Source organism: Cyprinodon tularosa, unplaced genomic scaffold (assembly GCF_016077235.1).
Source record: "Cyprinodon tularosa strain WSP-4 unplaced genomic scaffold, ASM1607723v1 ctg32, whole genome shotgun sequence".
Lineage (NCBI taxonomy): Eukaryota > Metazoa > Chordata > Actinopteri > Cyprinodontiformes > Cyprinodontidae > Cyprinodon > Cyprinodon tularosa.
The window spans coordinates 2,120,661-2,144,981 of record NW_024039030.1 but is presented as its reverse complement, the minus strand read 5'-3'; the positions used below and the strand labels follow the sequence as shown (position 1 = coordinate 2,144,981).

Genomic DNA, 24,321 nt, shown 5'->3' with positions numbered 1-24,321 from the left:
CATTTTTAAGGAGCATAAAAGGACATACGCCACAAAACGAGATTAAAGGGAAAAAAACAAAAACAAAATAAACCTTTGTAACGTACAGAAGAGGATTAGGGCCACTGAAATTTTTTTTTAAGTTAATTGTTTTCTAAATTTTATTTCAGTATAATATGAGAAAAAAAAATCAGAATTCTCACTTTAATCTCAGAAGTCTGACTTTTTTCCTCACAATTCTGACTTTAATATCAGAATTCAGGATCTTACGTAATGTAGATGGGCACCATGAAGGAAGAGATGTGGGAGCACTCAGCATCACTGACAAAGATGTGAGTTGTTTGGGAGGAACAGTAACACAATGGTGGAAAATGACGGAATTAGGCAACTTTTTACGTGCTTGAGCGGTGCCCAGTGATACTATTTCATTAGTGGAAGAGCAGAAGGTGATTACAGTTTTTCTCGATTGTTTACACACAAATATTGGTACTTGAAACACAATGACCACAAAATGTAACTCATGCACCAACCCCCTGAACCAATTCTGCTAAACTACAAGCACAATTCCTGCTTTACACTCAAATTGCAGTTCTAAAACACACTTTTTCCAAAACTCTACACACAATTGTCATGAAGAAAATCTTTTGTTTTCACAAGGAACACACTGTTATTCAAAACTCTAAAGTTAATTTCCCTACTATGCACACTGACTCCTCACATGGGCAAACACCTAACACACATGTTTCCACTCAGCAATCAGAGCTTTAGCATAGAAGGGCAACAGGTGAGCTCTTCTGTTTTGGAGCAATGGAGGCCAATGTTGTAAACAGAGGCAGAGCCAGAGCCAGAGGAGTGAGAGTAAGAGGAGGACGATGGGGAGGACGAGGAAGGCCAAGGACAATCATTTCTGATGAGATCCGAGCAACTTTGGTTGACCATGTGGTCAACCATGGCCTAACAATGAGGGAGGCTGGGCAAAGAGTACAGCCAAATTTGAGCAGGTACACTGTAGCATCCATCATCCGGACTTTCCGCAATGAGAATAGGTAAGAAATCTACTCTCACTACAAAACTGCAGTACTGCATATCAATACAGTACTCAATGAGTACAGTAGTACAGTATTACCTGTGGACTGTTCTGTAGGACATTGTGTTTCGAGTATTTGGGAAATGTATTCCTACACAGTATTTACAGTATTGCACTCTTTGTATTGCAGAACTGAAAGATTACCAACAAGAGGTGGACGGGGCCGTCTTCTGTCTCCTGAACAGGAAACAGAGATCATGAACATGGTTCTTGAAAATAATGCCATTACCTTACGGCAAATACAAAGAAAAATAATAGAAAACAATGAGATATTTCAAAATATTGATAGGGTAAGTTTATCAACGCTGGACCGTGTCTTGCACAGAAATAAACTGAGGATGAAGCAGGTCTACAGGGTGCCATTTGAGCGCAATTCAGAAAGGGTCAAAGAATTGCGATATAACTATGTGCAAGTACGTCCTATACAGTACATTCCCACCTTTGATGCATACTGTCAACATTGTATAAATCATACATATTTCTTTCTATTATATTGTAATCATAATGATTGTGCTTCACAATAGAGACCGCTCCATGTCTACTTCTGATATTGTCATGTGTGTTTCAGAGAGTCCTTGAGCTGGAGGTGGATGCAGTGGAGCACCAGTTCTTCTTCATTGATGAGGTTGGATTCAACCTCACAAAAAGACGAAGGAGGGGAAGGAATATAATCGGCCAGCGTGCCATTGTTGGAGTCCCTGGCCAGCGCGGAGGGAACATCACAATGTGTGCAGCGATGACCGACCATGGCATCATCCATCACCATGCTACCCTTGGCCCCTACAACACTGCCCATCTGATCACATTCCTGGACACCCTACACAACACACTCATTCCACCAGATCAGATAGACGGCCCAGAGCAGCTCAGGTACGTTGTCATTTGGGACAACGTAAGCTTCCACCGGGCTGCTCTGGTTCATAACTGGTTCACTGACCACCCACGCTTTTCAGTTGTTTATCTCCCTCCATATTCTCCATTCCTCAATCCTATTGAGGAATTTTTTTCTGCCTGGAGATGGAAAGTGTACGACCTAAATTCAGAAACGCGTATACCCCTTTTCCAAGCTATGGAAGACGCATGTGGAGATATAGCAGTTGATGCTTTTCATGGCTGGATTCGCCATGCTAGGCGATATTTCCCCCGCTGCTTGGCCAGGGAAAACATTGCTTGTGATGTAGATGAGGTGCTGTGGCCAGACCGAAACAGAAGAGAGGATGCAGCATAGTTTATTTTGTTTTGTTGTTTTTATTATTACTGTAACTGTATACAGTAAAATCTTCTGCACTGTATGTGCAACTTTTTGTCAGTTGGGATGTACACTGTGTACATTGTTTTGTGGGAAAAATAAAACATGTTTGTTACAGTATATTTGTGTGTTCTGAGTATAAAAACAATATTCTAAAATATTTTACAACGCACTTATGTATTTAATGTCTGTAGTAAGTGTAACACTGAACAAAAAGTCATTATGATGAATGGAGAATGGTGTTTTACACTGAGCACATCAGTGTTTAAATGCTTTTTTTAATTGTCTGTTCATATGATAGTTTGTGTGTGTCATCTGAACACAAAATGGACATAAAACAGACATGGCTATGGCTTGATGCTAACATGTTTATTAGCTGTAAGAATTCAGATCAAATTCAGAATACTGAGAAAAAAAAGTCAGAATACTGAGATTAAAGTAAGAATTATGAGAAAAAAGTCAGAATACTAAGGATAAAGTCAGAATTCTGAGAAAAAAGTCAGAATTTTGAGATTAGAGTCAGAATTCTGAGATTAAAGTAAGAATTACGAAAAAAACGTCAGATTTCTGAGAAAAAAGTCGGAATTCTGAGGTTAAAGTCAGAATTCTGATTAAAGTCAGAATTCTGAAAAAATAAAAAGTCAGAATTCTGGGAAAAAAGTCTGAATTCTGAGATTAAAGTCAGAATTCTGAGAAAAATTTCAGAATTCTGAGATTAAAGTAAGAATTCTGAGAAAAAAGTCAGAATACTGAGGATAAAGTTAGAATTATGAGAAAAAAGTCAGAATTCTGAGATTTAAGTCAGAATTCTGAGAAAAAAAGTCTGAATTTTGAGATTAGAGTCAGAATTCTGAGTTTAAAGTTAGAATTATGAGAAAAAAGCCAGAATTCTGATTAAAGTCAGAATTCTGAAAAAATAAAAAGTCAGAATTCTGAGATTAAAGTCAGAATTCTGGGAAAAATGTCAGTATTCTGAGATTAAAGTAAGAATTATGAGAAAAAAGTCAGAATTATGAGATTAATGTCAGAAAACTGAGATTAAAGTCAGAATTATCAGATTAAAGTAAGAATTATGAGAAAAAAGTCAGAATACTGAGATGAAAGTCAGGATTCTGACTTTTTTTTCTCATATTATATAAAATTAAAAAATGAGTTAATTTTTTTTTTTTTCAGTGGCCCTAATCCTCTTCCGTAGTAACGTTATTGGAGCGAGCCCTTCCTTCTGGCGCCTGTCTGAGTCTGATCCACTCCGGGTTTTCGCTCATACTCAAAGGCGAGCTGTCGGCCCAGCGCTGAGACCTTGGGCTGCGTTCGTCTGCTGTTCGGGAGAACGGGGCAGCCCTCAATGGATTGACATAATAGGGATTTACATTTCAACTCAGCGTCGTGCTCCAGAAATGCTTTAAACGGTAGCGGGGCTGGGAAAGCGGCGGTGCCCGAACCTCTGCTTGTCCGTGCTGGTATCATGCCCATGCATTACAGCCTGGAGGAGATTGAACCAAGCAGCCGTCTATATTTACCGAGCAGGGAAACCAATACAGGTCTCACTGGAGCGATTATTTGCGGTCCAGGCAGTCCAACTCTCCCTCTCTGCTGTCTCTGCGGTATGTAAACCATTTCGGTGCGTTAGGGTGTAAATAAAAAAGAAGAAGAAAACGCAATAGGCAGGCAGCGTTTAGGAAAAGCCAGACGCGCATTGCTTTGTGTAATTTAAATGACAGCGGTCAAGTGCAGAAATAATAATAAAGCGCGTCGCTGAGGGCGGTTTTTACACGATAATAACCCTGTCTTCCGCCAGCCAGGAAGAGGAAAACAGGAGCCGACCTCCGGGCAGAGCCCAATGTAGACGACGGGCCTGCCCTTTAAACTGTTAAAGCCTGTCCATGGCTGTTTTTACGCACTTCCTCGGATTATTTCTTTTGTTTTTACTATTTACTGCTTTGTTGACGTCAGCCCCTCGGCATTGCACGTCGAGTGGCCATTTAAGGAGAGGCAAAATTGCCACCATTGCTTTGCAAAGTAAAGATAAATAAAGTTTAAATTACACAATTGAGTTGCAAGAAGTTGTTTCCCTTTTTGTTTAAAAATATTTTTTCAATTCGTGTGGCTATGTTTTAAAAATTTTTTTTTGTCCTTTTTTCTTTTACAGGTGATGAGCTGCAGTTTCCTACACCTGTCATAATTTGCAATTAAAGCACAATTTCTAACAGAATAAATAACTTACGCTTCTTTTTTTTTTTTTTGAGCAAGAGATCATCCATTACCTGGCTCCCATGCTGGCTGCCAGAGGTCCCTTCTTTTACACCCTCAGCCATGCCTGCCTCTACCAAAACAACTAGGAGACAGACACCTGCTCAGAGAAAAAATGCCAAGAAAGGGACCAGCATCAGGAGCCAAACCTTTAACTCCCACAAAACACCAGCAGAATCTACAAGGTCAACAGCAAGAGCCAATCAGACTAAGTCAGGCCGGAGTCCACGTGGAAGCGGGAAGGATCCAGGGGGGTCCCCTGGCAGAGGTCGCCACGCCGTAAATGTAACAGGATCTGCTCGTCTTAGACGGTCAAACAGTCTGCCCGACAACCCCCTCGGGCAGAGGAAGTCCCAAAGGGGAACGCAAGTGTCTGTTGCTCCCTGCCAGTCTCCTAAAGCGTGCACAGAAGGGAAAAACAGCAGGAGGGGGAGCAGAGGGAGAAGAGCTGCATCCAGACAACGAAATACAAGAAACAAGCCCTCAAGCATCCGCATCAACAATCCTTCTGATGGTGAAGAAAATGAGAAAACGGACAACAGAGAATCTCCCGGAATTCCTGATGAGGGTGGTGTTGAAGATGCAACAAATCTTGAGCCTAACGACGCTGCAGAGGGCAGCTCTAAAGCTGACGCTCATTATGACAATGTGCAGCACAGCTGTGTCAGTCTTAAAACTGAAGACAACACGTCTTTTAGCAATAATGGTGAATGTGGTTTAAAGCAAGCTGCTGTGGCTGCAGTTTGTGACAACAGTGATGGGCGGCAAGGGGATGGATGTGGAGATCATGCCTCTGGCCTCTCAGAGTTAACAGGCAGCGGCTCGTCGGATGCGTTGTGCAGCGTTGAGAAAGATGACACTTCATCTGTTCTTGGTAAAGAGTCTGAACATCTTGTCAGCAGTGGTAAGCAAGATGATGGGGACGCTGTCCAAGCAGAGGTGGGTGAAGAGCTGGACATGATAGCAAGCAGGACAGATGAAAGGGAGTTAGTGGCCACAGGAAAAGATGGGGAGAGCCCGGAAGCAGAGACGGGGGTTGAGAGGCCATCCGAAATGATAGAGAAGGAAGAAATTGCTGTGAAGATTGGTAGTGGCGAGAGTGAAGACCTTGAGGAAAAGGAGACCCAAACCAGCACTCCAATCTTTGAAAGAACTGATCCGCCGCATTGTAACCCACTTTCTGTCGAGTCGGAGTCACCTGTGCATGTATGCTCCAACACAGCTACCTCAAGTCCCGCCAAAGCTCTCTCTGCCTCAGATCCATGTGAGCTGAAGGTCGTAAGCCGGGAAAAGACCATTTTTCAACCTACAGTTGAAGGTGCTAAACCTTTATATGCAGGGTCCTCAACTATTCCTGATGCAGCTCTGAGCGTGCAGACTGTTATTGTGACTAGAAATACACCGGTCATTATCTGTCGGGAATCCCTGCAACCAAGGAGTCTGTGGGATTCTAACCGAAGAGAAAAATCCGCTACTGGTGGAGAGAGGCAAGCTTGCACACCCGCAGAGACCAAAGATGAATGTGACAAAATTACAGAGCAGCAAAGTGCGACGTCTTTCCCCTCCTGTTCACCACTTTCCGAAACTAACACCAAATCCATCGCAGGAACACAAGAACCAAACCTCATTGTGGTCGACGTTCAGTCAGCAATGCCAGAGTATGACCCAGTGCCAAAGATCGCGATTCCCTCTGTAGACAGCAGCTCCACTTTGTCCTACAGCTCGGAAAGCACACGCTCCTCGTTTTCCTGTGACACAGAGTCAGAGACAGGGTACGGGGAAGCCGGCCTCTCCGCTCTACCCGGATCCTGGCAGCCAGAGGGGACGGGCTCACTCTCCTACCCAGCTCTGAAACCACAGAGGAAGGGGAAGAAGAAGCGCAGCAGGTGTGGGGCGTGCGAGCCATGCCTCAAGAAGATTAACTGTGGCCAGTGCAGCTGCTGCCTCAATCGCACGACTGGCCATCAGATCTGCAAGCTTAGGAAGTGTGTGGAGCTAAAGAGGAGAAGGCCATCTGTAATCAGTCAATGTGACGTACAGGTAGGAAAAATAATACTCCTCACTGTTCCATCTGAATAACAAATTAGTCTTTCGTCAGACAAGGGATTTTTATAAAGGAAACTAAGTGAATTTCTGCAGACAATCCTTTGCTAACAGCTGATCTAAGGCGTTTATTCCCCAGTGGCGTTTCTGAGGTTTCCCACTTACTCATAACAGCAATGATCGACGGTTACCGAATGTGAAATAGCTCGCTTAGTGCTATCAGGTGGTGAGCACAGGACTTTGTGGTGTTGTCCTGTTAAATGTCACGGATAGTCACAGAGTGAAAGGGGAAGTGCTTGCCTGTGCATTTGTGTCTGGGAAATAGAGATCCGACTGTTAGAGGGGGGAGCCACATGACTGCTGGCAGTTCAGCACATGTTGAAAGTAAACCCTGCTTCACATGGCTGTGTGTGTCTGTGTGTGTCATCAGTGTTGCAATGGAGAGAGTAACTTTTAGCAGTGTGGTAAGAAAACCTTAAAAAACAAAGTTTTTATATATTGCACGAATTAATCATGAAAAGCAAAACACTGAAGAGAGAATATGTTGAATTTACAAACCATTCTCTCAGACTTAGTCTCCCACTCGGTTTATTTCAGGCTGACAGCCTTGATGAGATCAAGGCTTTGTGGCCATCTGCTGCAGTACTTCCTCTACTGCTTACTAGTCAAGATACTTCCTAATACCTTTACTTTCATGTAGTAGGTTGTTAACTCTACATGTTGCCTGTTCAATATTGATCTAACCCAAAGCTCTGCAAAGGTTGTTTCTCTATATGTAAAAATGTCAAATTTAACTAGTATAATTGCTATTTACTACACACACACACACACACACACACATATATATATATATATATATATATATATATATATATATATATATATATATATATATATATATATATATATATATATATATATATATATATATATATATATATATATATCTTATTGCATAAGATAGAATTTCCTCATTACTTACCCTTCTTTCGTAGTCATACAATAACCAATATCTATGAGGATTCCTACAGTAACATACTTTAAATGCCAACTTTGTTTTTCCTAATGTCTTAAGCTCATTTTGCTTTGCTTATCTGGGTTGGTCCTTTTGCGGATTTGTGTAGATATTCGTAACAAAAGATTAATTTGAAATAGCAAATCATAGCTTAATTAAATAGCTAAATTAAGCAGGGATACAAAATGTTCTTTAGGTATGAATGAAACATCTACTAAGTTGTTAAAAACACTCCTGGTTCCAATTGATGTGTGGATTTTAAAAAACCTCTTAAGGCACTTGGCTCCATATACTGTTAAAAAAGTTGGTTACAAGACAGCCGAAACTGCTTTGTTAGACACATTTTTTTGTAATAAACAAAACACAAATACAATTAATTTATAATTTTTTATCATTGGAATTTTATTTAATATTTCATATTGCCTTAGTGTTAAAAAGCTCATTCTGTCATGCTAAGGTTCAAAGTTCCCATGTGCTTTGAAAGAGAAATAGGCCCGCAGCATCACTGATCAGCCTATAATGATTAAACTTTATTGATCTCACATCGGAGAAATTTACCTCTGCATTTAACCCATCCCCTTGGGGAGCAGTGGGCTAACATCATGGGGCACAAGTGGCAGTCTGTGGGAGTGGGTTTCAAACTCACAACCTCAGGATTCCAAGCTCTATGCCCTAACCACTAGACCTCCAATTCCTACATCATTGAGCATATTAGATTTTTTACTCTAAACCGACTGGAGAAATTGATTCTAAAAATAACAATCTTGATGTCTGTCAACGAAAACACAGAGTTCCAGATTAAGGATCTAGAAGAGATTAGTAAATTCCACACAGTTATGATAGTGGAGCAGAACAGTTTTTTTTATCTTCTGGCATGCCTCCCGAGCAGCAAATGTAGCATATATACACATTTTATGCCTCATTCAACTCTTTACTTTGAGGCTCAACTTGATTGATAAAGTTTTTTTTTTAACCACTATGCTGTCAAGACATTGTGATGTGGCATTGCAATAGCAGTTCACGTCTTTTACCCTCGTTATCAAAAACAAAACAAAAGCATTCCTCACCAATAATATCTTTATAAAGGCCTTTTGTTAAAAGATACTGGTAGTAGCCACAGTAATAAAACATGTATTTGTATAAATAAATCTCTAACACATAAATAAATAGCTGTACACACTCTAGTGTGCATGCTCCTTTAGTCTTTGAATACACATATGGCTGAGCCTGTATTGCTAATTATAATTACCAGTGCAGGTCATTCCTAATAATAATGAGGATGTTCATTAAGGCCCCGTCCACACAAAGTCAAAACGAACACGAAACGCTAATATTTTCCAGAACGTTTGTCGTAAAGACGGAGACGTAAAATAAATGTGATCGTCCACACGAATGCATGAAAATGCTGCAAAATGTATGCCAGGCCTGTAAGTGGCGCTGTGGTGCCAAAGCAAAAATAGGCGACGAAATGTTGGGCATGCGCACTAATATTTATACATGGTTGCCCTGCGGGTCCATTTTCGTGGTTAAGTCAAATTCAGGTGCTGAACTATGTCGTCGATATTGCTCTGTTCTTCCTGGATATATTCCAGAAGAAGAAGATTCTGTTGTAAGCCCGACAGCAGGGTGAGTAGCATTAGCAGCAACGGCGCCATTGTTGTTGTGATACTGGTCGCGCATGCGTGTTTAGAGGCGACGCTATGACGCATGCGTGTAAAAAAAAATATGCGGTTAGAGCGTAAAGATGGAAACGCGAAAACGGCGTTTCGAAATCTTCCCACTCTGAAGGCTGAATAAAACAAAGATCGTTTACAGACCCCCGAAACGCCGGCTTCGTGTGGATGAGAGGCTGGTTTGGTGAAAAATTTGTGCGTTTAGGCCAGGGTTCGTCTTCGTGTGGACGGGGCCTAAGTATCTGGTAAAAAATGCAAACAGATCATGGTTGTGTTAAATTCTAGTTAATGGATATGAAGATGTTCAGTATTATACTTGTAGGGTTGCTTTTAATCACAGCTGCTTGGCATTTTAAATAGCTTTGGTGGTTCCCTACTTCTTCATCGTGATGGATTTAGATGGAAAAGAAGACTGAGCTACTCAGGAATGGATGCAGTAGGAGGTTTATTATTCAGCATAGACGCTGAATAGATTAAACATAGTACCAGTTGTGTTTTCAGTCATATCTTGCACCACTGTTTCCTATCTTGTTGACGAATTAGCGAAAGTAAAAAAAAAAAAAAAAAAAAAAAAAAAAGAAAAGCTTGAGTTTTATCTGTACTGCTTTCTGAATGAACCAGCGCCGGTTCAGGATTTTAGTTGATATGAAAAGTCAGTCAGTCGTTCACCCTACAATCTAGATCAGGGGTCTACAACCTTTTAAATCTAAAGATCCATTTTGCCTTCAATCCAGTCAAATAAAGTGGTTTAGAGACACATGTTTTAAATGAGCTTCTGATAAAACTAAATTTCTTATTTTGAGGTAAATATCTGTTATAGGAACTCTGTTGCTATTTATCTGTATTTTTTAAGTACATGGATTTTCTCCTATAGGATGTTGATATTTTTGGAAAATGATGTAAAAGAAAAACATAGTTTCCAAAATGATACCAAAAACAAATCTAAAAATGTATTAAAGGTATATTGGAGGATGTTCTTTTTCCGGGTCGATCATCAAAATAAGTGGTCCTCCTAATTGCCAATCATTCTGGTGATTTACGTAAGGCCGTCCTACGTGCTCATCCGCATTTTCACCTACCGGTGGTGAGTCTGAAAAAGCTGAACAATTGCAAATCTTCTTCAGGAAAGTTAGCTTGTATAAGTGATGTGAACAGCAACTTTTAAACAGAGCGTGCACGAGGAGAAATGGGCTCGTTCATGCTTTCACACGCGTTTAATAGACGCTCCCTCTTGGGACCGGGTTTAGGGTTGTGGATGTGCATTTTTTTTTTAAGTGGAGAGAGCGGTCTTTTCAAAAATCTATGAAAATCTTCCACTATAGCTTTAATGTTTTTTTTTATGTCACCCTTTTGGGAAAATGAGACTCAGGAATCATTTGAAAAACTTAATAAAGCTTCCAACGGGGGCATATGGTATTATAACGTATGTATGATCTTTTGTTGGTTCTTTATAATTTTAGCCACTAATAGGAGCCATTATAGAGGATTAAAAAAGTGACTTCTTTCTCCGGAACCAAAAAGACACCAGTGCTTTCAATATACCAAATAGCTACTTGTTGCCACAAACTCCTGATGTGGAGACTCTTTTTTTTAGGCTGGTTAAAAATGAATACTACTTAAAAAGAAAATATAAAATAGAACTCAAGGTGAGTCTTTCCCAAATGTATACATCAAGTTTCTCGAAAAACCTTGAGCTCGACCTGATCTTAATGCTTTAACTGCATTGTCAACCTCCAACCTGCATTTCACTGAGCAAATAGTCAAACCATTTGGTTGGCCACATAGTTAAGGTTTTTTTTTTTTTTTTTATTCCCAGATATTTATCCTCAATAAGTTTCCATTAACTGAAAAGATATGGGTTACAATGCAGCATATTTTTAGAATCTTTTTCCCACACTGTTTACATTTGATCACTGCTCCACATTAGGAAATGGAAATTTTATGAAATTTGTAGAAAACGAAATTTCGTTTTGTAAACACTGTGTATACAAAATGAAAATAAAAGTTGTGTAAGTCTAAATTGGAAATTGGAAACTGGGGGTAATGACGGGTGTTTGCACAGTTCACCGTTGTTCGTGTGCCCTTGAGAGGTCTGCATGGATGTGGAAATCCACGTGTATGCTGTATACAAATGTAGACACGTGGACGTAGTGAGTCATCAGAGTTGTAGCAGTGACAGTAGCAGATTATGGCTGATTATATAACTGCTGCTTGGTTGTTTAATGTTATTTTTTTAGGAGGGGACCTTTGTCCACTATGTTAGAATAAACTAGGACTGATCAGGACTGATCAGCCAATGTTAATGCTGCCTTTATTAAGTCTGGTAAAGATGATCCTTACCACTTTTAAAGTGGAAATTACCAGCGCATAGTGTTCGAGTGTTTTTGTTATGGTAGAGAAGAGAAACATGTTGAATTAAAAGATCATCCTGACCTGCTACTTGGATGGGACCGTAATAGACTTCCTAGCTCATCTGCTACAGGAGGAATAGGATGCACCAAATGCATCGACTGATAAAATCAAACAATTACTGTCATTTCAAAAACAACACAAACTTAAATGGTGATATATATACATATATTTTTATGTATTTTTCAAAGCATTTTTTAAGCCTCAAACACAAAAGGAGAGAAGGTTTAACGATGAAGTATTTACCACACAATCGTTTCGGTGCTCTCTATGTGGAAAGGTAAAAGTTTTCCTCATCTCTGCAACTGAGCTATCATAGAATATTACCAGCTTTCCCATGGAAATTACAACATGTTCATGTGCAATTTTCATGTCAGCTTTTGGTATTTACCATAATTACGGTGCCACATGAAGGCACCAAGAGTTTTAACTATATTTTAAGGATTATTGTCAAAATTGTGTACGTATTTGTGTACATATTCTAGTTATTCACTGACATTCATCTGGTTAGGACTTATAGAAGGACACACACATGCAGTTATGCTCGTGTGAATAATGCTGTTAAAGCCCCCCCTCCCTCGCACACATAGTCAGACTGAACTGCTGATGCACTGAGATTCATGCTGCACAGCCACTTGTTGTTTTGCCCTGACTGACGTCCCATTAGCCTTTGTTTACATACAGAAAAGTCTGTGTCTGTGACCTTAAAACTGGTTTGGTTCTGCGCCTTTGCAGAGGTGTAGCCTGCTTAAGGTCCCACAGTCAGCCCTCTATGCAGGTCCACTGTCGATGTAACACCAAACTCTCCATCTTTCACCAAACCCTCCACAGGGAGCAGGCAGAGCAATGTTACCTATGATGCCTTACAGCTATCCTGTGTGCGTGGGTTCTAGTAAAGTCTGTGTTTAGTGTGAGTAAATTTGCTAACATGGTTACCGGCCAGTCTTGCTGATCAAGCTCACACACCCTTCTAGTGAATGTGTCAAACTTCAGTAAGGTGCAGAGGCCAAAGAGGACTTCATGTAGAGGCATGTAGATCCTGTTACTGGTTTAACCATTGTATAGCAGTGCTACTCAGTCATAAAATATTTAAGCACACACACAAAATACCTGCTGAAGTACATGTTAAACCTTATTTAGATATTACAGTGAAGAGAGTGTCTGATTTCTTTTGGTAGATGGAAAATATTATAGGAGATATAAAAATATATGTTTTTTTCCTGTTTTTTTAAATGTCTTCTTGTCATTTGATGTCATCGTTTTGAGAGTAGTAGGGACAAGATAAAGAGTGAAACCAAAACACTTTTAGACACCTATAGAAATGGGATACTTCGAGTCCCTGAGCACCAAAGGCTCCTGTTTGCGTGTCTGGGTGAAACAGCCCCAACATGTTAGGAGCTGTAGGCTATTTATGCTACCTTTTAAAACCTCACACACAGTCCCTGCCCTCTCACAAAGATATATGTATGTATATTTTTCTATTTTGCTCAGATTAGGCTTGTGTGCTTCTCAGATGTTATTCGTGATGAAATTATCTTTACATCTCTGCATCCATTAATTATTGAGGTATTTTTTCCTCTACCTAGCATGCAATTTCTCCTGCATAGCCATTTATCTGTGGCAGAGTAATGCATTAGCTTGAGGAGAGGTCCAGCTGAGATATCAGGTGTTTCAGGGAAGCACTCTTGTCAGAAGGCTCTTATTGCAGGAAAATGCAGGCTGCCGCACTCAGCTTGTAACAGGTATTTAAAGTTGTACCTGTAATTGAAGGTTGTGCTCGCACACAGCTGTGTATTTGTGCTATAGTAAATACCTTTACCTCCTCACATTGCAGGTTGTTCCAATACATCGACTTTCTCATTGTTTTCAATGGGTTAAAGCTTAGTGGGAGTCATTTGTCTTGGTTGATTGGAAGCCCTATTCCCCCTCTTTTAATAGATAGTGGCGAAGGTCTTGAGCCCTGGCAGTTGCTATGACTACCTCGGTGTCTGCCTGCTGACATTTGACCTGCCATGATTGTCAGATGCATTATTCTCAGGGCCATAATGAGGATTAGTGGAGATAGCCAGTAACGTGCAACTGTGGGTGTAATGCTGTAAACTCACTAACCCACATCCTGGTAAGTGCAAACTGCTCTGATGATCCACCTCTTAATGTATCAGTAAGCTAAGATTCTGCAAACCAGCTGAGGACATGCTAACATTTCTCTTGCAAAGCTGCCTTTTAAGATTCTTTTAGTATTAGATACAACTGCAATGCTTTTAGGGTAACTATCAGCTTTGCACATCTATTAGCTTAAGGTGTTCTATGTTGACAAAAATGTTTTGTCAGAATGTAAATTAGGGCTGCAACTAATAATTATTTTGCAAATAGATCAATCTGTTGATTTTTTATTTTATTTTTTTTTATTAATCGTTTAATAATTTGACAGCCTAAGGTTCCTTAAAGAACACTTTATACAAGATTAAACCAGGGGAAACTAAAACTTTTCCATTTGAGGAGTTCTGGATAGAGCATATTGACAGACGAAAAATATTTTGTTATCTTAAATACAGATGTTTTAATATTTTTTTTTACAATTTTGGTAGAATTGCCGCTCGGGTTGGGTTGCTCTGTCAGCTAAAGACGCCTTTTAGATCATTTACACCCAGTTAACGATGAATCAATTACTAAATTAGTTGACAAGTTGTGTTTTTTTTTCAATAATTGAATAATCATGATTAATCTGATTAATTGTTTCAGCCCTAATGTAAATACATATTTTTTCCCCCAGAAATATAATTTCGTTTGTTGTTGTGACCGCTTAGAATAATAATAAAAAACATTTTTTTTGTCAAAAGGCATCAACAATTGTTAAATGATAAGTGATAAGTGACCTAGTTAATGTAACCTGTACATATGTTTGTTTATTCAGTCAAAAACTCATATTTCTCACTGCAGACTATTTTATTTTAGCAAGTAAAAGTATGAGAAAATATTGGTTTGAATCATCTGCTTACATTGATTGTTTAAGTAAATATTATAAATTGGTTCTTAAGTTAAGGTAAGTATTATTTCATATGTGCTCAGGTCTTAGTTGATTGTAAGTATACGTTATAGGTAATTGAAATCTTTAATAAAGATAAACTGAAACATGGTTTTGTTGGACAAGACTTTGCTTAAAGGGGTAAAAATAATAATAAACATCCGAGTGCTTAAGCTAGAAGGCAGTTTCTCAATTGCAGTTTTTTTGAGTGGGAGAATGACACCTTTTTCTAGTAGCATCACATTGGTAGATCTAATCAGACCCGACCTGAGTAATACCCTACTGTTAAAATAATCCAGCTTTCTTTCACCTTATTCATAATAATTGAAAGCCAGATGAGATTGAGATGCTTTGACTCCCTGTCCCTTGGCTGTCTGACTGACACTTCGTGTTGGAATAAGGTGATTTCTTTTGAAAGGCAATTCAAAATTTTCTTTAGCTCAATACTTATGAACTACTCAGTGCTAGTCCTTTTCAAATGCTCAGTTGTTTCTTATTGTGATGTCCAAAAACTTAAAACCGTTCAGGCAATATGCATACTTTAACAAGGCACTCTGGGTATCCCAATCCCTCTCTTGTTGCTAAGTAAGGTGGGAAGCTTATTTTAGTCATGGGAAGCTCATGGCTATCAACATGTAAACTGCAAAATGCTGATTACATCTCAGACAGAAAATTAGTATTCTGTTGTCGATTTAAAATGTTTGATTTAATTTGATAAAGACCAACCCTTAGCTGCTTGTTTCAATAGAACGCTTCCTGGAGCAAAGAAAATGCTTTTTGGCTAAACTGGACCTACAATTAAGGTTACATTGTTGTTTTTCTTTTTTTTTTTTTGTGTCAATTTCACTGTTTGGATTAAGTTTAAATAAACCCTGTAATCAGTGGGGGTTATAGAGTGAATCAGTCACTGTTGTCCTTTGCTGTCCCATCATTCATTCCTGTAATATTTTTTGTTTTACAAAACAAATGTCAAGCTATCGTAACTGGATGTTACCTAATAAACATTAAGTAGGGCTGAAATTAATCAGATTAATCTATTGTTAAAATAATCGTCAACTAATTTAGTAATTGATTAATCGTTAACTGTAGTAAAGAGATTCTAAAACATGCCTTTACCTGACAGAGGAACCTGCTTAGAGCAGTAATTGTACCAAAAATGTAAAAAATATATATATTTATAGACATTTGGCTGGCAGATCAACCCACCTCAAACAGCAATTATACCAGAATTGTAAAACAAATATATAAACATTTGAATTTAAGAAAAAAAAAAACTTTTTCATCTGTCAATATGCTCTATCCAGAACTCCTCAAGTGAAAATGTTTTAGTTTCACCTGGTTTAATTTTGTAAAACATATTCTTTAAGGAACATTTGCTATCAAATAATGAAATGATTAATCGAAAAAATAATCAACAGATTAATCAATTTGCAAAATAATCATCAGTTGCAGCCCTAAAGTAAAGCAGAACAGCATGCGCAGAACATAGCACATATGTCTCCTACATGGATAATTGGGGCTATTCAAGACATTATGTTTGACTGGTAACTAACACTGCTGGTTAACCTGAACAACTAATTCTTACTGTAAAACGTGATGGTGGCAGCATCATTATGTTGTGTAGGCTTCTCATAAACGGGGAATTTAAATCTTATCAAAGCCAATGGCAAGATGAATTGGGCCAAAAATAGCATAATGCTTCAATAAAATGTGCCTAAGGCCAAAAAAACTTAACATGGAGATACAGGGGAATCTTTTTTTTTTTTTTTTTTTTTTTTTTTAATCATTCCTATTTGTTAGAACATGGTGCTCTCAAATGCCCTCAAGTTGGCTAAAAGTAGCCTGTAAGTGTAACTTTAGAAACACATTGTTCTACAAAATATCATCTAAGTGTTCACAAAAATCTAGCATCATTTAATTACCATGCACTTCACTGTTTTGGTCTGTCACAGTGAAATAAAACAGATTGATGTTTAAAGTTTACAAATGTGAAAAATTTCTGCTTTTTGAAACACTCCCTCAGTTGAGTTATAAACAAGAGTAAGTCAGTGTTTATCTTAAGGCAGTATTTATAAGTTGACATTTGTTCAACTTTGATACCACTGATTTACTTACTATTTCTCTCTTTGAGTGTGTGGCGTGTCCTGAATGTGTGGGGCTGTTAAACCCATGGATAAGCTTTGAAGTCGTGCCACTTGGTTTGTCTGGGTGAAAAGAAAGCCTGACATTACCCCCTAAAAACGAGTCCAGTCGAATCCTGCCAAGAGCTGAGAGTTGTCTCCTTCTGAAGAACCCAGAAAACCTTCTTAAAAATAGAAACTCATTCCACCTAATATGCAGACATACAGTGAGTCCAAGAAGTATTTGATCCCTTGCTGATTTTCTTCGTTTGCCCACTAATAAAGATGTGATCATTCTGCACGTTTAATGGTAGATGTATTCTAACATGGAGAGATAGAATATCAAAAAGAAAATGCTGAAAAAAAATCTAAGGAATATATATTAATTAATTTGTATTTCATTGAGGGAAATAAGTATTTGATCCCTCAGTATGCATTAGGAGTTCTGCCTTTCACAGAGCCACTCCCAATCAGCTTGTTACCTGAACTGAAGCCTACTGTTCTCACTACTCACTTGTGTGAAAAACACCTGTTCACAGAATCAGACAATCTGACAGATTTCAAATCCCCAACATGGGTAAGACCAAAGAGCTGTCTCAGGACCTCAGAGTCAGGATTGTTGACCTCCACAAAGCTGGAATGGGCTACAAAAAGATTAGCAAGGTGTTGGATGTGAGAGTAACAACTATTGGTGCAATTGTTAGAAAATTTAAAGAGTATAATATGACCATCAACATACCTCGGCCTGGTGCCGTCACCTTGTGGGGTGACAATGCTCCTGAGAACGGTCAGAAATAATCCTGCAACCACTCGTCAGGTGTTGGTAAATGACCTGAAGGCAGCTGGGACCACAGTGTGCAAGGAAACAATTAGCAACACTTTGCGCAACAATGGACTAACATCCTGCAGTGCCCGAAAGGTACCCCTGCTCAAGAAGGCACATGTGGAGGCGCGCCTTAAGTATGCCAATGATCACCTGAAAGATGAACCAAGTTATTGGGAGAAGGTTCTGTGGTCAGACGAGACCAAAATTGAACTTTTTGGCCTCAACTCTACCCGCCATGTGTGGAAGAAGAAAAATGCTGCCTATGACCCCAAGAACACTGTGCCCACCGTCAAGCATGGAGGTGGAGGCATAATGTTTTGGGGGTGTTTCTCTGCCAAGGGTACAGGGCTACTTCACCGCAAAACTGGGAAGATGGATGGAGCCATGCACCGTAATCCTGAGGGACAACCTCCTCCCCTCTGCCAGGAAGCTGAAAATGGGATGTGGTTGGGTCTTCCAACATGAAACGCACAGCAAAGGCAATAAAGGATTGGCTCAAGAAACATCACATGAAGGTCATGGAGTGGCCCAGCCAGTCTCCGGACCTCAATCCGATTGAGAATCTATGGAAGGAGCTGAAGGTCAGAGTTGCCAAGCGACAGCCCACCAACCTTCCTGATTTAGAGAGGATCTGCAAAGAAGAGTGGGCCAAAATTCCCCCTGGTGTGTGTGCTAAACTTGTGGTTGACTACAACAAACGTCTCACTGCTGTATTTGCTAACAAAGGCTTTGCCACTAAGTATTGACTGTGTTTCGCTAGAGGGATCAAATACTTATTTCCCTCAATGAAATACAAATTAATTAATATATATTCTTTAAAGTTATATTCTGGATTTTCTTTTGGATATTCTGTCTCTCCATGTTAGAATACATCTACCATTAAACATGCAGAATGATCACATCTTTATTAGTGGGCAAACGAAGAAAATCAGCAAGGGATCAAATACTTCTTGGACTCACTGTAGAGCTGTTTGTTGCCCTATTTTGCTAATTTTGCTACGTTTTTAAGGATCTCTTCACTCTGTCCTTTAGTGTATAAAAAAAAAGAAAAAACCTTCCTGCTTGTTCATATACCCGCTTAGCTCATCCTGTTACCATGCAGGGACTGCAGTATCTCTGTTATGCTCTGATGGAGTATCAAGATATTTTCTGCACACGTGTGGATTTGCATGCCTCGCTGTGTGTGTATATGTGTGTATTTGTAGCCAAACACACTTGCTTATTCAGCATGTCTCTAAAGCGGTAACTTAGGAGGAGCCTTTTCCTTCCTGATTGTGGGAGGATCTCAGGCATCCTGCTTAGTGTTTGTTTATGCGTGGATTTGAACTCATGTTTATGTGTGTTCATCTCTGTTAACCCTTTCTAAGGTGTGGCAAATCCTTAACAGTAAGATAAGAACTGCTTTTGTGCTTATATATATATATATATATATATATATATATATATATATATATATATATATATATATATATATATATATATATATATATATATATATATATATCTGTTAAAACTTATGAACCCTTTTGTATATTAATTCCATCCCTAAAACATTGGACTGCTCTACTGCATCAATAAAGCCCAAGAAATGACAAAATTTTCATATCTATGACTTTCACTTTCACTCTAAGAGAATCAGAGTAAGGGCCAGGTTCTGCTGGGTTGTCCTTCCTTTTAAACAGAGGGTTTCCTTTCCGCTCTCACTGCATGCATTCTTACTGCAAGGTCAATAAGTCACAATTGCCACTCCACTTGCTGCCTGTCTATTGAAGCAGAGATTGCTGCAAGTCAGTGGCATGATGAGCGTGCATTGCTTTTCTTTGATAGAAAATGTTCGGATCAAACTGGCACATGAAAGTAATAATAAAGTCTTAAAGATTTGGCGTCTAAGCGGTCTTTTGTTTCTTTGCTATTGCATACACTGAAACTACAAATATCTACTGTAGTCTTTATGATAGTGATGGTGTTATTACAGCAGATTTGACCAAATAATGTTTTTCAGACTTAATCTTATCCCTTGTTTATTAGGTAAAATCTTGAGAGATAAAAGTAAAATAATATCCAATTCGAAAGGATTGTATTGCAGCTGACTTATTTTAAGCTAACAGGTGGAAACTATTTGTACCTTTTCACATTGTGTGATAGTAGTTATAAAAGATTAAACAAATAAACATGGAAAGTTTTTTTTCTAATTGCTTGTTAAAGAAGATCAGAATGTAAGACACAGATGGTTACACATGGTTGTTTTAACACAAATATGTTTTTAATAAAATTCAATGTTTATCTTTTTATAACAGCAACTCTAAACATCACATACCAGAATGCATCAGGTTGAATGTTTGAGATAAGAAAGTAAATGTTTCATCCTTTCAGTTAGAAATAACCTTTGTTCTTTTTTAATTGGGCAACTTTTTTCTTTGTGTTTAAACACAAACCAAAACATCAAAGTATTTTTTCCCCAAAAAAACATTCCAGTGCAGAAACAGTGACCATAAAGGCGTTTCTTACTTGTTCTACTGGTCTGGTTTTGCACTAGAACTACCTCAATGACAGAGCCTTAAATTACTAGAAACTTGCAATCTATAAAACATGTGATCCTCCCTCTAATGCATTCCTCCCTCTAATGTATTGCCCTATGCCTGCTGCATAGGGCAATACATTCACTCATTAAATCCTATTGTTCTTAATTTATTCTAAATACCTTTTTAAATGTATTTGTAAATGCTCTTTACACTACAATACAGTAATTTAGTGTTTGGTTGTTATTAACTGGTAGCTTTGCAAAAGCAGTTTAGAACACCAATTAAAATATCTTTCATTGACTCCACCTGGCTATATTAAAATATAGAATTTAATTTCTGAATTAAATTTCTAACGGCATCTATGAATCCTTTTAAAACAGCTATTGGAGCACAGCTCTAAGCAACTCATTGACTCAGAGTAACTGGTGAAGACTATGAATTTGTAATTCAAGGGTTTCTAATCTTTTGTATTTTTAAAGCCAAGTGTTTAGTTTGGAGCCCACCTGCAGCTTTAATGCATCTGGTTTGGCAGAGAGCAGAATGCATAATAAAGACCAGGCAACATTGCAGACGATTCACAAGTGCAGTTGTTGATAGGTTTACAGCTGGATATTGAGTCACTGATTGAAATGAGTAGTAATGGTGCTCATCAAAGTTGAGGATCTGCCTAGCAGATCTAGCAGTTTGGTGTAAAAGCCTGCCATGTATCATTAGAGCTTCAGCACACCAGTAGCTACTGAAAGCTGTTTTTGCTAAACTACTCTTTTTCAGATAGATTGATGATGTCTTGAAAAGGACTAAATTCACTTTTTGTTATCTTGCAAATAAACATTGAGTCATGCCTTCACACAACCTGCACAGATTTTTTTAGACTGCACTGGAAAGGTGACTTGATGTCCTCTTTATGCTGGTTGACCCCCACAGAGTGTGCTTAGTGTTGTTGGGTGTTGCATAGTTCTTCTCACAAATTGCATCGTAGTTATATAATATAGTCTTGTGAGATGGAACTGGGAGTAAAATGCATTCTGTCTGTAACCTTATTACTGGGTACTGAACTATCAAGAAAGGAAGTCTTTTTGGTTGTGTTTGTGTTTATGAGGCTGTGGTTGTGTTGACAGATGAAGAAGAGGACATGTTCAGGAATCTTCAGGAAGTCCCAGTAAGGCCTTTAAAATCATAGTAGTGAATCTGTAGAAACAATCATGTAGAAGCTCTTCTTTACGATGAGAGAAGATGGCTCTCAGGTAACACGGACTTTGGTTTTAAGGTTAACTAGATGTCACTATCTTGTTGTTCACATGACATTTCGTTGTTACTATGAATGTGTGTGTGTGTGGTTTCTGGCCTTTGACCTGCACACAGAGGTGTTTAAAGTGTGTGACGGGGTAGAAGTGGTGTGTGATGGTCAGAATAACGAGTCAGACTGGCTCTCCCATTGTCCCGTATTTCTTCAGTCTCATTTTATCCGTCATAATCCAACAGTCACAACATTACAGATACTTCTCAGACCCTAATGTTTTTTATTTACATTTCTGCTGGTTACTATATCAACGCAGAGGGGTCAGTTGCTACTTGTGTCAGTGACACTTTATGAACTACTTTTTGTAATTCTCTTACTGATTGTTTTGTCCCATTAATGTCCAAAGTTTTTGTTTTTCATGCTCAGTAAAAATTGCAGGTATTTGGGAGATTTTCTCTACCCATTTTTTTTTTATACTCTAAGCAGTCTACAATTTAAACTGTTTTTTTCACCCTACATAATCATATTTCAGTGTTATTCATCCCTTGCATTTGAAAAGAGGCAGTGTCCATCAGCATAAAGTGGGCATGTAGCTCTTTTCAGGTAGATGTTGAAAGTGCAAAAGGATTAAGCAGATAGACTCTTCTGTACTTCATTAAGCCTTCCCGTTATCTGCTAGAAGTCCTGCTCTCTCTCCACTCTTTGCAGACAGATTTATATTTAGAAATGCATTTTTTATTTTTATTTTTACAGCTGAGCTTTCACTGAAGTCATTCTAGACATCTTAATGCTACAAAAAACCAGACTACTTTTTGTGTTGTCCTTCCAGTAATCAGAGTGTCGATCTGGTTGTAGTTACAGTATGTATCATGCGTTCATTGATTGGAAAATATATTTCTGCTATACTGTTGTCATTTAAAGACACTCATCATATTGGCATAAATTATTAGTTGTTACACCCTTTGGAGTCTTCATTGTGGCTCAGATTTCTAATATTTACCTAGCTGCTGTCTTTGTAATTTTCTAAAGTACAACTCTAAGGACATGTTGCAACAAAGACTCTAAAGATGCACGCTCAGTATTATGGATAAAGTGGTTCCGCTCTTAAAGATCAGTTGAATGATTACTAGACGTGTCTAGAAATCAGTCTGAAAGTATGAATGAAGACATTACATCATGTACCAATGCTTTCGTGTTAATGCTCAAAAAGCACATGATTGATGGTAACATGTTAACACTTGGTAGGCGTGTAATTTAAAGAGGTTCCGCTGTCGTTTTGGTTAATGTAACTCGTTCAAAACATAAAACCTGTTGTGCTACCTGTTAAGGCGAAGCACAGTCATAGAAAGTGTTATTGTTAACCCAAAGAAAGCAGTAAACTATGTATGTGTGTTGTGACAGAAAGTGACAGAGGCTTCTAATTAACAGAAAGCGATGTAAGAATGCCATCCTTTATGAGGTAACCGTGATTCTTTGGTGACACTTTAAAACATGTGCAAGGGAAAATTGAGTGCATTCAGTGTGGTGTATACAATGGATTTATCAGAATCAGAAGCCATTGGGGTGGCTTCCCTGTGGATTGCACACATCTGGTGTAGCTTGATGTCATAAATTTGAAAATTTCTGCGTTAATTTATGATAATACCGTATTTTCACGACCATAAGGCGCACCGTACTAAAAGGCGCACTCTCAGTTATGTGTCCCATTTCTGTATTTAACACACACATAAGGCGCACCGGACTATAGGGCGCGTTTTTTATATACAGGTACATGTCCTCTACTACCTTTAAATACCTCTACTGCATATTTAAAAATACAGCGGGGGCAAAACTGAGTATGACTGTGCTTTATTCATGTATTTATTACAAAGTATTAATCAAACCTGGGAGCTGGCCGTGAGACAGACACATCGCAGATGACACAGCGCTGTGATCACTCCTAAATTAACTTAAAATCCTGAAACCTGCCGACGGAATATGTTCGCTTTTATTACCGGTATCCTGGTGCCTGCAGTTTAAATTATTTAGATGAAAAACACCTGCCATCCACCGTGTGAAGCCGGAGGCTACCCAGCCTAGAGGCTGCCGATGAAGGGATTTCTACTGTCGGTGTACCGCTGGTATGTGGGGGTCTGAGCGGCTCCGACAGAAATAGATAATCTGGATGAACTGACTGCAATTATTAAGTTTTCAGGTGGCCTTTCTCACTTAAAAACATATTAAAACTACTTTATTCCCACTGATCACAGCAAAGATAGCTGCAAGATTTAGATTATTTAGATGAAAAAACACCTGCCAGCCACCGCGGTGAAGAGGAGGAGACCCGCCCAGAGGCTGCTGTTGAATTAAGTTTTCAGGTAGAAAAATAGAGCGGGAGCAAAACTGAGTATGATTGTGCTTTATTCATGTATTTATTACAAAGTATTAATCAAACCCATCAAAGTCATCCTCCTCTGTTTCTGAATTAAACAGCTGCGCTAAATCAGACATGCCAATTTCCCCTTCTTCGCTGTCAGAGTCACTTTCCGTGCAGCGCGGCTCCTCTAATGCCGGCTTTTGCGAAAGCTTGAACAACAGAGCCAGCAGACACGTTAGTCCAAGCATCTACAATCCATCCGCAAACGGTGGCGTAACTTGCCCGGCGCTGCCTTCCACTTATCCTGAAACTGTGGTCTCCGTCTGTCATCCATCGCTCCCACGCCGCTCGCAGCCTTACTTTGAACGGCCGCTTCACACTGATGTCGAGCGGTTGAAGTTCCTTTGTCAGACCCCCCGGGATAACGGCGAGCACAGCGTTCATTTGATTCACCTTTTTTTTCACATCGGCTGTGAGATGGGCACGCAGCGATGGTGATGCGTGGAAAAAAACCACCTGGTCTCCTC

The 24,321-nt window shown here is 39.0% G+C and overlaps 2 protein-coding genes across 2 annotated transcripts in view; both read left to right on the top strand.

Annotated features, from left to right (window-relative positions):
- Positions 1-786: 786 nt before the first annotated feature.
- Positions 787-4,468, top strand: LOC119788545. Its single transcript, XM_038292940.1, has 4 exons — positions 787-1,025; positions 1,197-1,479; positions 1,635-1,936; positions 4,465-4,468. Exons 1-4 carry the CDS (start codon positions 787-789, stop codon positions 4,466-4,468), a joined length of 828 nt encoding a protein of 275 aa, XP_038148868.1.
- Positions 3,572-24,321, top strand: part of tet1 (tet methylcytosine dioxygenase 1) — a 43,554-nt gene continuing 22,804 nt past the window's right edge. The window contains exons 1-2 of the mRNA XM_038293071.1: positions 3,572-3,919; positions 4,465-6,605. Of these exons, the coding sequence (XP_038148999.1) occupies positions 4,629-6,605 (1,977 nt within the window). The 5' untranslated portion in view covers positions 3,572-3,919; positions 4,465-4,628. The remainder of the gene's footprint in view (positions 3,920-4,464; positions 6,606-24,321) is intronic.

Coding starts and splice junctions, on each gene's coding strand:
- LOC119788545 (XM_038292940.1), top strand. CDS start 787: ATGGAGGCCAATGTTGTAAACAGAGGCAGAGCCAGAGCCAGAGGAGTG. Junction 1,026..1,196: donor ACTTTCCGCAATGAGAATAG/GTAAGAAATCTA, acceptor TTTGTATTGCAG/AACTGAAAGATTACCAACAA. Junction 1,480..1,634: donor TGCGATATAACTATGTGCAA/GTACGTCCTATA, acceptor TGTGTGTTTCAG/AGAGTCCTTGAGCTGGAGGT.